Consider the following 17,201-nt stretch of genomic DNA (forward strand, 5'->3'; position numbering starts at 1 on the left):
AACAGGATATAAATAGCGTCATACCATATTACGTAAGGCAAACTGAGGACTGCACTTTTGTGTATAATTGACCACCTTGTTATGAACCGTATACAAATTTACACAATAGAAGAAGCAGAGAGAGTTCGATGCTTTTGCAATTTTATTATACATACATATATGCACGAGATACACCTCGATTTACTACGAACTGAGAATGAATACCTTTGACACGATAAAGAGAAATAAACAAGCTTTTATAATACATACATATACCTAAATGGTGTTGCTAGCTCTATGGCACCACAGATTATAAAGACAATTTTTGCAGGGCACAAGGTTTTATTAAATGTTTCAACATTTATCTTCCATTATATATTTATAGAAAGTTAATTCTTTTCTATAGACAACTAATTAAATAATTTCATGAAATCCTCACTGTCACAAAGTGTCATAATCGTTGAAGATCTAAGTCTAAAGTATGCAAGAACTACAATAAGAAATATTCTACAAGGAAAAACTTTAGTTCTGTGCTGGTGTAAAATTTCAGCTTCACCTGCGAGTATACAAAATGATGAGATATTTTCCAACAGAGACCCTTCTCATGAAAATGTCATTGCCTATGAGGCAGTACCATACAAAGCTTACATGACAGGAATATTTCCGTAAGTTTGAAAAGTAGAATTGTATTTCAAATGGATTTGAATTTCTATTTCGAACTCTATTTTTTTAAATTATGATAATATTTTTTTTTGGTGTATTTTAAATCTAATGGCTTCAAAATGGCATAAAAAGTCTGACAGCAGCGAACTTATTCATTCCTGGCGTGTTGCAGTAATTATGCACAAATATTTAACGTATAATGTACGTATATACCCGTACATAGAGCATATAAACAATTATCAATGTACTCATTTTTATTTATGCGTCTGTCAATGCTCATATTATTTCAGGCATCTCTATGTGCATAAGTACATATGTATGTACATACTTACATATATTCATTTAAGGCAATATGTCTGTAAGTAAGTACGCCGTAAAGAGCAAAAGTCAACAGGCTGTTAAAAAGTATGTGCCCTGCCTCCTTTTGTGCGTCAACACATTATCATAACTGTCGACAGAGAGATAAGGCATTTTATAAAATTTGCATCACACGCCCCATAGCGCCTGAAATTATGCTTAAATATTTTGCATTTAATGGCAGATTTAAGTGAAGTTCAATGCAATTTGTCTGCAGTATAAAAATATTCAAGAGATTTTACTTTAAACCACACTTAAATGAACTTATGTATGTACGCACATAGAATGAAGAAAGAAGAAAGTTTGCGGGCAACCAAACATTTCATACTCTCGTAATCTTCGCGATTCAAAGCTGGAGCAATATTTTTGTGCCAACCGAAAGACTTAAATTTAATATTGACCCGCAAAAGGTGATTTCTAAATTTCATTAAGTTACCTCACAGATTTATGGTTTTGGTAAAATTGTATGGAAGAGGTTGAGGTGAAAACATGCAGACACTTTGTGCTCCATTGTTCAGCCTTTACAAAACTTAGGTTGAAATATCTCGTTATTCTTACTTTGGCGAACCAGAAGAAATCGCCGAAACTGATATTAGCCGTCTCAACAAATTTGCGATGGGCTGAAAACACTTTGTCGATCTGTAAAGGTCTCATGATCCAGTATATTGGTGTTTATAGGTACCACAACAGATCGGCGTTCTAAGCTGTTCAAATGAAATCCTTCTTAGAATCAACGTTTTCATCTAACTTAACCTAACCTAACCTATATGGTTGTAATTAATTGAATAGTTTTTATACTCTCGCAACAAAGTTGTTAAGGAGAGTATTATAGTTTTGTTCACATAACGGTTGTTTGTAAGTCCTAAAACTAAAAGAGTCAGATATAGGGTTATATACACCAAAGTGATCAAGGTGACGAGTAGAGTTGAAATCCGGATGTCTGTCTGTCTGTCCGTGCAAGCTGTAACTTGAGTAAAAATTGAGATATCTTGATGAAACTTGGTACACGTATTTCTTGGCTCCATAAGAAGGTTGAGTTCGAAGATGGGCAAAATCGGCCAACTGCCACGCCCACAAAATGGCGGAAACCGAAAACCTATAAAGTGTCATAACTAAGCCATAAATAAAGATATTAAAGTTAAATTTAACACAAAGGATCGGATTAGGGAGAGGCATATTTGGAAGTAATTTTTTGGAAAAGTAGGCGTGGCCCCGCCCCCTACTAAGGGTTTTGTACATATCTTGGAAACTACTACAGCGATGTCAAGCAAACTCTACAGAGTCGTTTCCTTCAGGCATTTCCATATACAGTTCAAAAATGGAATAAATCTGATAATAACCACGCCCACCTCCCATACAAAGGTTATGTTGAAAATCACTAAAAGTGCGTTAACCGACTAACAAAAAACGTCAGAAACACCAAATTTTACAGAAGAAATGGCAGAAGGAAGCTGCACCCAGGCTTTTTTCAAAAATTGAAAATGGGCGTGGCGACGCCCACTTATGGACCAAAAACCATATCTCAGGAACTACTCAACCGATTTCAATGAAATTTGGTACATACTATTTTCTTAACACCCTTATGACATGTACGATATATGGGTGAAATCGGTTCACAACCACGCCTTCTTCCAATATAACGCTATTTTGAATTCCATCTGATGCCTTCTCTGTATAATATATACATTAGGAAATGAAAATACAATTCAATGCTCAAAGTACACAAATTGATCTAATCTAATTAATTTTACAGCAAAATAAAAAAATATGTAAATGATTATCACTTTATCATGCGAGAGTATAAAATGTTCGGTGACACCCGAACTTAGCCCTTCCTTACTTGTTAAGATATGGGATTTTGTTTACAAAAATCAGAAAACATGAACAAAATTATAATATCAGTTTTATTTTAAAAATTAGTATACATGAAAGAAAACAGAGAGACACTTGAAGTCAACATATCTTATATTCTAAGAAAACGCCTTTTATGAGCTTTTCTTTTACAATTTTCCTGTTCATAATCTCTTTTTAAGACCCAACAGTAATCGGCCATCATGTGGCGATCTCAAGACCAATTATACCTTTCTTCCACCACTTTTAGACAATAGTTGAACCGCCCTCTCTGCTCTTGACTTTAGTTACCAAAATTATTCTAAAATGCCTCCAGATAATTACGGAAGTATACTAACTTGGTACTTAAATATGTTACGAGAGTTAGTTATAGTCTGACAAAATATATTTACACAATTACTTCAAAATTTTAATATTTTTCGACTATCAACAGGAAAATTTTCCTCGATCCTCTTTCTAGAACAGTCATTACATTGATCAAATCTGTATCTTTCATTAATTGTTATATTTGAGGACTATAAAGTACCACCTTTTCCCCAATCGATGACGATGGAGCAGACGTTCCATTGCCCGACCATGAAGAAGCTTGAATAGCAATTACCCGCCGGGAGAACAACAAAACGGCGGGGCCGATGGATTACCGGCCGAGCTATTCAAACACGGCGGCGAAGAATTGATAAGGAGCTTGCATCAGCTTCTTTGTAAAATATGGTCGAACGAAAGCATGCCCAACGATTGGAATTTAAGTGTGCTCTGCCCAATCCACAAAAAGGGAGACGCCACTATCTGCGCCAACTACCGTGGGATAAGCCTCCCCAACATCGCGTATAAGGTTCTATCGAGCGAAGAGGAACTGCCTTTATGCCGCGATGTCTGAATTTGGTATCCCCGCAAAACTAATACGGTTGTGTAAACTGACGTCGAGCAAGACCAAAAGCTCCGTCAGGATCGGGAAGGACCTCTCCGAGCCGTTCGATATCAAACGAGGTCTCAGACAATGCTGCTGCTGTGGAAAATAATTCGAGCTGCAGAACTTAATCGAGCGGGTACAATCTTTTGTAAGAGTGTACAGCTGTAGGCGTATGCCGATGATATTGATATTATCGGTCTGGGTCTGGCAGTGAACGAGGCCAAGACGAAATATCTCCTGTCGTCAAACAAACAGTCGTCACTTGGCTCTCACGTCACTGTTGACAGGCATAACTTTGAAGTTGTAGATAGTTTCATTTATCTTGGAACCAGCATAAACACCACCAACAATGTCAGCCTGGAAATCCAACGCCGATTAACTCTTGCCAACAAGTGCTACTTCGGACTGAGTAGGCAATTCAAAAGTAAAGTCCTCTCTCATTGAACAAAAACCAAACTCTATAAGTTACTCATAATTCCCATCCTGATATATGTATGGTGCAGAGGCCTGGAGGCTTTCGAGAGAAAAGTTCTGCGAAAGATTTATGGTCCTTTGCGCATTGGCCACGACGAATATCGCATTCGATGAAACGATGAGCTGTACGAGCTTTACGACGACATTGACATAGTTCAGCGAATTAAAAGACAGCGGCTACGCTGGCTAGGTCATGTTGTTCGGATGGACGAAAACACTCCAGCTCTGAAAGTATTTGAGTAAGACATCCACTCCGTTGGAAGGACCAGTTGGAGAAGGACCTGGCTTCGCTTGGAATATCCAATCGGCGCCACGTAGCAAAAAGAAGAAACGACTGGCGTGCTGTAGTTAACTCGGCTGTAATCGCGTAAGCGGTGTCTACGCTAATTAAGAAGAAGAAGAAAGTACCACCTTTGACCTTTTCCATACTAAGCTGCGGAAATATAGCTTGATTAAATCACTGAGTTAATTTTGAGAAAATATTTTTGGTGTACAAGTATGTTTCACCCTCTTATTCACATCCATTGGTAGACTGTGTCGATATCTGGGTGTACGGTGACATGTTCATTTCTGGGTAGTCTATGCGAATAGCTTTTGAGAGAAAAGAATTTGAGTAAAATACGGCATTGTTTACGCTCTGTACAGGGTTTGTCCGGAAAATAATAGGACCGAGTCGATTTTTTATTCAACCAATCATTACAATTTTTTAAACACTTCTGCATCGATGCAGCGCAGCCAGCATTGAAGGCGTCGCGGAAGGCATTCTCCAATAACCTTGAGAGCCGGGAATCCCCTCTGTCATTTCATAATGGCGTGTACCACTCGGAAAATTGCTTTTTTGTCTCGAGATCAAAGATACATAACTCGTCACCTGTGATTTCGTTATTAAAAAATTGGGGGTAAGATTTTCTTGGCACACTTCCACTCGCCGCAATTTCTGGTCGTCAGTGAGTACTTTTGGGACCATCTTCGCGCACACCTTGCGCGTGCTCAAAAGCTCCTTCAGGCTCTTCAGCTCTGTCAGGAACCACAGATTTTGATAAACTTAACATCTGGGCAATTAAATGAATCTTTAGTCGACGGTCTGACTTCAAAACTTTGCGCACACGAGTCAATTTGTCGGTGTTTGTCGAAGTTGCAGGTCTCCCAGCACGGTCTTCCTTAGTAGGCTCTTCCCGGCCCTCCAAAATGGCCTGGTGCCACCTAAACGCACCACTTCTTGCTAATGCAACATTTGCGTAAGCCTGCTTGATCATATCAAACATCTCGATCGCAGGTTAACCGAGTTTCAAACAGAATTTAATCGCTTACCTCTGCTCTAACGAACGCTGCATTTTCGACTTGCACCACTTCCAGAAACACGTCGTGCGTAAATGTTTGGCCAGACTCACTAGGTGCTCGGAGACAACTGAACCGCCGCTTATTCGTTAGCTAAGAACACCCTCTACCGAATCCAGTCGGTGCACGCACGCTCCGAAGTACAGTAGTGGCGGAAGAAAATCAAACCCTGTATATGAAACCGGTGTAGATGTTGTCTTATTGTACTATTTCTACTGTTAAAGTAGTTAAAAAGTTTTTACAGCATAACCTTTATGTGAAGAGTGAACGTAAAATGATCACAGAGCAAATGGTTGAGTTAGCTTTGGCGGTTTAGGAGACATTTACCTTCATATTAGGGCTTTTGTTTTATATCACTGATGGTCCCTTTATATTGATACTTTGTAAAAAATATAATGAGATCTGTCGCTTAATTTGTTGCGTAATGATGCACCTCTTTTAACGAAATTTTTTTTTCTCAACCAAAATATTTTTTGTTAATCATTTTTTTTGGTTTACTCTTTTATTCTATCTTTTAAATATAAAAATCATTACAAATTATGGTATTCATATACATAAAGATAAAAAGCTTTTAAGAGTTACCGAAACCATAAGGTGAAGAACTACGTACGGGTACATAATAATCACCATTCACCATGTAAGCATTTGTTATTGCACCCATTTTCACGCCACTGTACGAAGTGCCACAATCATCTTTTACTGCTTCCTCATAGTCACCACAACGCATGCTGGGGAAGTCATCACGAGCAACAGCCTCAGCGTAGTAAGCGGTGGAGCGCGCGTGACTGCAGGCACCAGTTAAATCCAAAAGACAGCCAGGTTGAGTCTTACCGCCATTCGGGTAAAAGGCGCCCTTACCGATTGGCTTCAGGAAACCCAATTCACCGCCATTGGTCTGAATAGACTCGACATAATGAGCATCATTGGCGTTCAAACGTTTGTTGGGCTTGTTATAACTGAAGAGTGGCAGGGCGGGGTCCAAACCGACTATAGCGTGAAGCAATCCATTCCTAGTGCTCTTACCTGCATAACCTGCTACATGAGCACCCAAACTATGACCGATCACTTCCGTATCGTTCAAACTCAAATCATGTATATCAACCAAATAGTTGATCATGCTGGCCACTTTTTCGCCAACCTTTGGTACAGCCACAACAGAAGAGGCATAATCAACAGAACGTGCGCGTTCCCAATCTACAACAATCACATTGTATTTTCCACGTCCCAACCAAGCTGCACGGATATCTTTATTCATACCAGCGGTATAGCTCTGGGTCCAACCGTGAATAACGAACCTGTAGTGAAATTTAAATGTTATACTTATCAAGCAATACTGGATCAGTTTATGTCACACCTTGTTGGATTGCTAGCATCGAATTCAGATTCGGATATGGACTTGAAGCTTTCTTTAATCTTTTGTCCTTTTGACGGATTTCTGTTTGTGTACAAGTAGAAAGTCACTGGCACGGGTAACAGACGACTCTGTATTTCTTCCTGCTTCTCCAATTCATCTAGCATTTGTTCACCTTCTTCGATTGAGACCCAAATAAGGGAGCCATCAGCCTGTGGCACATACCAACCATTCTCTCCGTTTATGCGTTCCTCTTCAGAAATGGGAACGGCAACAACTGAAACGGAATTTATATGAGTCTTGCTGGTTTCTATTCCTTTCAGTACTTTCTGTTGGGTTCGTGTAAATACCTGCCAGAGCGCAAACCGCCAAAATCACCAAGACTTTCATTGTTTAAGTTTAATGTTCTACTGCTGGTCTTTTAGTGAAAGTAAGACAATTTATATACCCTTGGGAACTCGATATTTAAGTACAATACGAGTGCATCAGATAAACGAAGCAAATAAATTATTAACTCATTCCATTAAATCAGTTATAAGAAATGCCCTAATTATTGGTCTTGAAAAAAAATATAAGATCGTATCTAAAATAACTGAATTTCTTTGAACCCATACCTACATACATTTAGCAGATAAGAATTTATTTTTCAAAACTCTGTAGGTGGTACTTTGGACTGTTTTTGTTTTCATGAGTTAGCATAATTAATATATGGGGCGCTGATTTAGCTTCGAAGGTAAATATTTTAATTAATGAAACTAATAAGCGGAGAATTGTTTTAGATTTAAAAGTTATACAAGCATGTATAGATAGACTTGCAGATTTCGAAATGCTTTATAGTTAATTAATCCACGTTTAAGCTAATAGAATTTATAATTTATTTATTGATACTACTGTATATAATTCTCGTGTAACGCTGTTTGTTGCCAAACTCCTCCGAAACGGCGGGACTGATTTTTATGACACTTGGTGTGCTTGCAAAATTTTTATTTTCTTAGTGTTTTCTCATTAAGTATTGAAAAATAGATACATGCAATTTAGAATTTTCATCCTTATACGATCAAACTTTTTTATTTTTTTTAGTTGATATTTTTCTATTATTTTGTTGCATCCACAGATCAAGAAGATGGCAATTGAATAAAATAATTGTAGTTTACTATAATCTTCATGTACTATATAGTTCTATCAACCAATCAGTTAACACCACCGGGTGTCTCCCATTGTCACTTCTTAACCAGCAAACATCACGCAGTATATACGAATAGCAACATATAACACTCAAATAGTATTCCATGTTGACAGTTTGGCCGGTCGGAAGAAGTTCGGAGTGCACCACTCCTCGATAATCGAAGAAAATTGACAACATAACCTTGATTTTTGACCTGTTTTGACCTGTTTTAACGTGTTTTTTTTCGGCTTCGGCTCACCTTTGCCACGATATTCGACCGATTGATCAGCTGTTTCCGGCTCTTAAGCATGGATCCAAGTTTCAACGCTAGTAATAATATGTTACCTAATATCCTGGCAGTCGGATTGCATTGTTTCACAGACGTTAACGCGACTTAGTTTTTCGGAAAAATTTAGTGATTTTGGAACCAATCGTGCTTCCACTTTTCTTTAGCCGAAATGAACTTTCAAAATTGTTTTTACTGATTCTTCTAATATTTCAACGATGCCAGTAAGATCCCTGAATGTTAATCGTCGATCCTCAAGCACGAATTTCTCTATTTTGTTGACACGTTGATCATCAGTTGATGTTAATAGCAGTCCTGGACATAGTTCGTCGTCAAAGCGTTCTCGATCCTTTTTGAATAACACCTGCTTGCGACAAACAATTATCACCGAACGCGTATACTACACACGAATGATTTTTTATGAAGTGAAGTTACATTTCTTACTGAACTTGAGCTAAATCGGCAAGGGTAGCTTCAATTTAAATGACAACACTTTAGTCTTTCACACACAGGTTATTATCATACCCCTGGGAATAGAAGGAAATGAAAGACAGAAGTGTTGGCCCGCTGGGGGACAGTTGAGAACATAATTCACCTAAGCTGTCACAGACCACTAAGCTCCTTCAAAGGTTGTTTGAAACAAATGAACTTAGAACACCTCAGTTCCGAGAAAACCGCAGTGTTGGTAAAGCGTATCAATGCTAAACTTGTATGAAAAGTAATAGAGGTCGAATTTGCTTCAATGACGTTGGCATTTCGAACGACTTACATATTTAAAATGAAATCGAGAAAAATATTAAGATCTCTCTTGTTTATGTCAGTACTCAACCTCCTAAGCACTTATGCATATTGCATAGCCTTTACTCACTGCCCAATTGCGCAGCAACCTCAAAAGAGTACGCTTGACCAACTGACTGAGTAAGGTATTAATTGATAAGATTTTGACTTAACAGATATCAGACATTCATTACTTATCGCAGGGACATGTAACCATGTAAAGGTTTCTAAATCATAAGTAAGTTCCACTCATTTCTACTGATTTGTGAGCTAAAATCAACAGCATACTGTTGAGAGATGATTGAAGGAAGAATCCGGTTTAAGTCACTAATACAAGACCATGCACACACAAAATATTAAAATAAACAAAATAGTTGTTAAATAAAAAATTAACTAATATCCTTTTATTATCATAAAACTATCCTTTCATATATACTATACATTAATATTACTAAAATGTCTAAGCATAACCGTAACCATATGGTGAAGAACTATGTACGGGTACATAATAATCACCATTCACCATATAAGCATTTGTCACTGCACCCATTTTCACACCACTGTAAGAGCTGCCACAATCATCTTTCACTGCTTCCTGATAGTCACCACAACTCATGCTGGGGAAGTCATCACGGGCCACAGCCTCAGCGTAGTAAGCGGTGGAGCGCGCATGACTGCAGGCACCAGTTACATCCAAAAGACAGCCAGGTTGGCTCTTACCACCGTTCGGGTAGAAGGCGCCCTTACCTATAGGTTTAAGAAAACCTAGTTGACCGCCGTTGGTCTGAATGGACTCGACATAATTAGCATCGTTGGCGTTCAAACGTTTGTTGGGCTTGTTATAACTGAAGAGTGGTAGGGCGGGATCCAAACCGACTATGGCGTGAAGCAATCCATTTTTGGTGTTCTTACCAGCATAACCCGCTATATGAGCACCCAAACTATGACCGATCACTTCGGTTTCTTCCAAACTCATGCCAAAGTTCTCCACCAAATAGTTGATCATACTGGCCACCTTTTTGCCAACTTTGGGTACCGCAACAACGGATGTAGCATAGTCAACGGAACGTGCACGAGCCCAATCGACAATGATCACATTATATTTTCCACGTCCCAGCCACGCTGCACGAATATCCTTATTCATACCAGCGGTATAGCTCTGGGTCCAACCGTGTATAACGAATCTGTGGAATTTGGGTGTTACACTTATCAGCATTTCTTTAGAACAGATTTAACCAGTTTATTATCATACCTCGTTGGATTGCTGGCATCGAAGTCGGAATTGTTAATGGATTTTGCAGTTTCGGTAATCTTTTGTTTCTTTGACGGGTTTCTATTTGTATACAAGTAGAAACTTACTGGCACTGTTGAAAGTCGGCCCTCTATTTCTTCTTTATTCTCCAATTCATCAAGCATTTGTTCGCCCTCCTCGATTGAGACCCAAACTAATGAGCCATCAGCTTGAGGAATATACCAACCATTCTCACCGCTGACACGCTCCTCCTCAGGAATGGGTACGGCAGCGACTAAGGATACAGTTAATGAATATTTTTCATGCGACTGATTACAGCTAGCGGTAAATTACCTGCGGTCAGCGCACAGATTGCTAAAATTATCACGACTTTCATTGCCAACTCAATGGGAAATACTAATAATTCTTTAATGAATCCAAATCAATTTATATAACAGGGGGGTCTTAAGTAGCGTTGGGTTTCGAAGTGTATCAGATAATTCAAACCGTTATCAACAAAATAGTAGCTTAATGTTCATAAAACTTAAAAGCGATAACCATGGCCTAGCATTGTAAAAGTATAAATTTAAACTGATAAAAATTCGCTCTTTTTTGGAAATGGTTATCGATTAGTATTGCCGAAGCGCTTTATTATTACAAAGATAAGATACTAGAAGTACACTCTGCAAGTGGCATACTAAAATTTTACCGTCAGTTTCATTAATCACAATTTTTGTTCTTTGTAGTTGCATTAGGATTGAACATTTTTAACGGAATAATTGGTATATGGTTAGCGCTTTGCAGAGCCACTCTGTCATTTGACTTTTTAAGCATATTCAGTAAGGGACATATTATTTAAGAATATCAAACTGGACGATCAGTGAACGATGAATGGAAAAGAGGTTAGGTATTTTTCTCCCCAATTCTAACTAAAGGAGCAACATTACATATAAGATCATCATAAACAAGTACGAAGGGCTCAAATCGGATATAAGCGAGTATTTTATACTCTGAAAACTTTTAATGTTCAAATGCAAAGGCATATTTTCAGATAACAAAATTAGCACACATATTAAGGAAGCAAACAGTTTAGCGTCAGGTGGCGAATCCGAAGTCCCAATAACTGTTAAAATGGGGCTAGAGAAGATCTGCACGATTCCATTAACATTTGGCATACCTCAAGAATGCTCGGAAACATTGTTTGAAGCAATTTTGTAAAGATAACTCACACACTGATCGACGTATTGCGACAGAAAATCAATAAATGTCGTATTTTGGAGTTGGGGTAATTGAATTCACACATTTTCGACATTACACTAAAGTAAATCCATTATCAAATTTTATACTCATGCTACATGTTCAGCTAACGGTTGTACATATAACCTTAAAATAATCGAGCTAGATCTAGGGTTATGTAAAGTATATATATAAATGATCAGCTTTGCGAGAAAAGTTGAAATCCGGATGATTGCATGCCCGTCCGTCCGTCCGATGAAACTAGGTACGCATGTTACTTGGCGAAAAAAATAAGAGTTCACAGATGGGCGCAATCGTACCACTGCTACGTCCACAAAACGCTATTAAAGAAAAACCTATAAATTGACATAATTTAGAAATAGAAATAGAACTGTAATTTGGCATTTTGTTTGTAGTAATCTGTGAGCTGAAAGTTCTGAAACCACTTTTAGGTAAAATCCCATATCTCCACCTATTTCAACTAAATTCAACATGTGGGCCAATCAAAATCCATGATCACCGGAATATCCATCGAAACTATGCGTGAATTCATCAAAAATCAGCCGAAATCATCATTGACATTCATGGAAATGGAATTGAACATCTCCAAAACATCGATTTATCGCATTTTGACCAAACATTTGGGCTTACGAAAGGTGTGCGCAGGGTTTGTTCCGCACAAATTGACTGACGACCAAAAATTGCCATTTAACCAATAACCACTCCCCGTATTCACCTGATATGGCACCGTGCGACTTCTTCCTTTTCGGAAAAATGCATTTGCCCATGAAAGGAAAGCGTTATGCAGACGTAGAGGCCATTCAAAAAGCTTGCACCGGCATACTGGCGGCCATACCGGCCAACGAGCTAAAGCACTTGTTCGACATGCTTTTGGACCATTGAAAAAGCTGTTTTGAAGCAGAAGAAGACTATTTTGAAGAAAATAAATTGATTTTTCCGGAAAACCCATTTGTTCTGTGTTTTTTTTAAGTCCTGTTTATTGTGGAAAGCACCTTGTATATATCGAACTTCTTAACAGCAACTCCTGAACAGGCAATAGATGTCAAATTTCATACAAATTTCCTTCCATTACTCGAAGTCAGTCTAATTCAGAGTTTCTTTGTGGATTATGGTGATTCGAGTTAAGGAAGTTCAACTGCATATATAATTGCTTTGATTCCGAACTTCTGGTTGACGTTTTGCACCTTAAGGTATTTCCTTGGCCTTGATTTCTGCAAGTTGCAAGAGTATAAAATGTTCGGTTGCACTCATACTTAGCCCTTCCTTACATGTTCTAAGATATCTTACATATTGACCGATTGATGTGGTATAAATCAAACGGAGGTTTGAAGCTTTCATAACGGGTAAAAGGGTGCTAGGTTGTATTGACACAATTCTATACATTTTCAGCACCAGGACACATTATTACCAGGAAACGACAATTTCTCAATGTCACTGTTAAACGAATATGTATGTATATCAACGGTTTTCAAAAGTTTTTAATCGAATTAGTACAATTTGCCCTTGAAAAATCGGCTCACCTACACAGAATTTATTATCATTTCTATTTTATCTCTTAAAAGTTAATTATAAATCACATACTATCTTTTAAGTTCACATGCCGTGCATTCAGATTTTTAATGGACAACTATTTAGTCAACTGATAAATCTACAATGGGTTAAGAAGTGTTTTCATTTTTTACACTTCAATACTATTTTCGTCTTAGACCCCAAGCTCTCCAAATTAAAAACAAAAATTACGGCGGACTGAAATTATTTTTGATAGTACTAAATAACAAAGACTCCGTCAACATTCAGTGCTGATATCACTTATCGATCTTTATAACTTAAAAAGTGCGTGGCGTTTCTATAATTGTTAACCACTTATTTGTCGGTCTTATTCACTATACGTTCTGCAACAAATCACGATAAAGTAAACAAATCATAAACATTATAAATACGTACGTAAACAAACATAAATAATAAACGATATAAATAAAGCTAATAGTTAGTAAAATTAGCTCAATACGAGTTACAAAATAGTGATAAGTACACTGTAAAAAAAATTATTTTTGTTAGAGAGAAAATTTTGTAAAGATTTAGATGTGTTCTTTAGCTTTGTTTCGTCCAGATGCAATTTTCCACTGAGCCAATAAATATTAACCATTAAAATAATTCATTGAAGTAAGTTCATTCTCCGTATTTAAAATGTATTCCAATAATTTAGAAAAAATCATAAAGTCCTGTAAAGTTCCCAAGTAAACATGGAGTATATAGTACATATGTATATCGATTCTCAACCGTTCTGAAATCATACAAATTACAAGAAGACATTGACAGATGTTATTCATTTTGACTACAAAATCACTGTCTGTTAGGTAAAATACTATATACCACGTCAATATACCAACCAAAGAATACAAATTGTTATACACTGTGACAAAAAAGTACCCAGAAATGCTAAATAAAACTCAAGATATTCAATTTTTCATCAATATTTATTTTTTCGAAATATCGAAAAAGACCTTTTTGCGGTACTTTTTCGAAAAACATACAGCACTATTGGGACCAGTCGACCAAGAACACGTTTTTTAATATTCGAAGGTCGTCCAGAACGAGGCATGTCTTCAACGATCTCTCGACCTTCTTTGAAGGCTTTGTTCCAAAACTGTTAAAACTGAATCACCGTAAGCCTTTTCCAACATTCGCAACGATTCCGCTCATGAAATTTGGTAAGAAATACAAAATTTTAGACAAATTCTGGGTTCGATATTTTTATCCATTCTAAATTTCGCAACGCACTACAGAGGTATAGCGACTTAAGTAGATGATGTAAACAAACTGGTTGGGTGAACGCGCTGATATTTGGCATATTTTAGGGACAGTCCTATCAACTTAGCAAAATACATTTTTGTTAATATTATTTACCCACGGAATTTAATTACAATTTTCGGGTGCTTTTCCTGTAAAACATACATTGCGAAAAGGAACGAAATCGGACAGCCACCATGCCTACCTCTCACTTCCAGTATACAAATCAATCACCAATGTATATATTGAAATGACACCATGAACAAGAAGTATTATCCATATGTATATTATTTTGCCCAAAAAATTTTGAAATTGAGCTAAAACTTATCAAGGACTAATACACCAAACAACTGAACCCCAGTACACTTTGTTGATTTATCTAAAATATCGGTCAATCTGTGTATTCTAGTATGAAAATTCGTGGATACTATTTTTGTGATGGCAACATTCCCTTCTGCCAAAAATAGGTAAAATCAGATCAATACTTCCCCTAGACCCCATAACCTATAAAATTATTTTCGAACATAAGATCGATCAATCTGTAAGAAATTTTAATGAAATTCAAATATTATATCTTATTATTATAGTACACGTTCTGGCCTATGATTGTAAAAAATATAAGTAATACTTTCTACTTTTAGTTAAAATATATAAGTAAATAAGTAGCTCTGCCTTACACTTTTGAGTCTAAATATTAATGAAGTGTAATTCAATTCCGTACTGAGTGAAGAGTTGCAGAAGAATCTGGGTTTAACCACTTGTCCAATACTACAATATTGCGCCTAAGGTGTCCCAGCCTAGAACTTAGAACCTTTCAAAGCGCACGTAAACTACTTTGCAAATAAAAAAATTCATTACCTTCTCATATCAATATATTTTTATTAAATCTGTAATTTTCATAATTTTTTGCTCAATTATTTTAAGATGAACCGTAACCATAAGGAGAAGAACTACGTACGGGCACATAATAATCACCATTCACCATATAAGCATTTGTTATTGCACCCATTTTCACGCCACTGTAAGAAGTGCCACAATCATCTTTCACTGCTTCCTCATAGTCACCACAACGCATGCTGGGGAAGTCATCACGAGCAACAGCCTCAGCGTAGTAAGCGGTGGAGCGCGCATGACTGCAGGCACCAGTTAAATCCAAAATACAGCCAGGTTGAGTCTTACCACCATTCGGGTAGAAGGCGCCCTTACCAATTGGTTTGAAAACCGAGTTGACCGCCATTGGTCTGAATGGATTCGACATAATTAGCATCGTTGGCGTTCAAACGTTTGTTGGGCTTATCGTAACTGAAGAGTGGCAGGGCGGGGTCCAAACCGACTATGGCGTGAAGTAATCCATTTTTGGTGTTCTTACCAGCATAACCGGCTACATGAGCTCCCAAACTGTGACCGATCACTTCGGTTTCATCCAAACTCATACCAAAGTTCTCGACCAAAAAGTTAATCATACTGGCCACCTTTTCGCCAGTCTTTGGTACCGCAAGAACCGAGGAGGCATAGTCGACGGAACGTGCACGTGCCCAATCAACAATGATCACATTGTATTTTCCACGTGCCAACCAAGATGCACGAATATCCTTATTCATACTAGAGGTGTAGCTCTGGGTCCAGCCGTGTATAACGAATCTGTGAAATTTAGTGGGTACAGTTATGTAGTAGCCCTAGATTTTTAAAACACTTTTCAATCTGTTTATATCATACCTCGTTGGATTGCTAGCATCGAAGGTGGAATCAGTGATGGATTTGACAGTTTCGGTAATCTTTACTGCTTTAGATGGGTTGCTATTTGTGTAGAGGTAGAAAGTCACTGGCACTGTTGAAAGTCGGCCCTCTATTTCTTCTTTATTCTCCAATTCATCTAGCATTTGTTCACCCTCCTCGATTGAGACCCAAACTAAGGAGCCATCAGCTTGAGGAATATACCAACCATCCTCACCACTGACGCTTTTCCCTTCGGGAATGGCTACTGCAGCGACTAAGGATAAAATTAATGAATTTCCATGCACTGAATACAACTAGCGGTAGATTACCTGCGGTTAGCGCACAAATTGCTAAAATAATCACGACTTTCATTGCAAACTCAATGGGAGATACTAATGATTCTGGAATGAATGCGCACCAATTTATATAGTAAATGGGAGCATCAGTTGCTTTGGAAATGCACCAAATAATTTATTGATGAAAAATTTAAATGCGATAACTATGGCATTACGTTGATAATATACAAAATTAAGTTGATTAAAGAAAATATCAATTAACTATACGAACGTGCTTTATTATTAAGAAGATAAGAGGCTGGAATTATACTCTGCATGAGGTATATTGCATGATTTAATAAATCGTAATTTTAATAATAGTTTCATTTGAGTTGGACATTTTTATCAATCCTTGATGCTTGATTTTTTTGGAAACTCGTCATAGAACAAATTATTTTCTTCAACAGTATTGTTTACCTCCAAAATTTTTTCAACACGCGAAATTCCTTTTTATCCATTTTTTACCACAAAAAGAAATTCCTTAACTCAAAAGGATATATTCACAAACTGGTGATCCCATATGTGAAATTTATACACATGCCTTTTGGAGAGGAGGGTTGACTAAAAATTGTATGGATATGTAACAGAACCGGTTTCTCGTGGGGTGCTTCTGTGTATTCACCAGTTCCATCGGTCGGCATGTCCACATGAGCAAGCCCATCCAAGAACTCCTGGAATGAACACATGGTTGCTGTTCAATATCTACGGGCTGAGTGATCAC

The 17,201-nt window shown here is 37.5% G+C and overlaps 3 protein-coding genes and 1 pseudogene across 3 annotated transcripts in view; all 4 read right to left on the bottom strand.

Annotated features, from left to right (window-relative positions):
• The window catches only part of LOC120768043 (RYamide receptor), a 368,160-nt gene that overhangs the window by 195,241 nt on the left and 155,718 nt on the right, over window positions 1-17,201 (bottom strand). The window lies entirely within an intron of this gene.
• LOC120767059 (phospholipase A1-like) lies at window positions 6,144-7,313 on the bottom strand. The gene is made up of 3 exons (XM_040092914.1): window positions 7,274-7,313; window positions 6,927-7,200; window positions 6,144-6,867 (listed from the first exon to the last, which is right to left on the bottom strand). Exons 1-3 carry the CDS (start codon window positions 7,311-7,313, stop codon window positions 6,144-6,146), a joined length of 1,038 nt encoding a protein of 345 aa, XP_039948848.1.
• Window positions 9,590-10,809, bottom strand: LOC120767056 (pancreatic triacylglycerol lipase-like). The gene is made up of 3 exons (XM_040092912.1): window positions 10,737-10,809; window positions 10,404-10,677; window positions 9,590-10,335 (listed from the first exon to the last, which is right to left on the bottom strand). The coding sequence occupies exons 1-3, from the start codon at window positions 10,777-10,779 to the stop codon at window positions 9,612-9,614; spliced, it is 1,041 nt and encodes a 346-aa protein (XP_039948846.1). The 5' UTR covers window positions 10,780-10,809; the 3' UTR covers window positions 9,590-9,611.
• On the bottom strand, window positions 15,348-16,517 carry LOC120767058 (annotated as a pseudogene).

This window comes from Bactrocera tryoni, chromosome 1 (genome assembly GCF_016617805.1).
Source record: "Bactrocera tryoni isolate S06 chromosome 1, CSIRO_BtryS06_freeze2, whole genome shotgun sequence".
NCBI lineage: Eukaryota > Metazoa > Arthropoda > Insecta > Diptera > Tephritidae > Bactrocera > Bactrocera tryoni.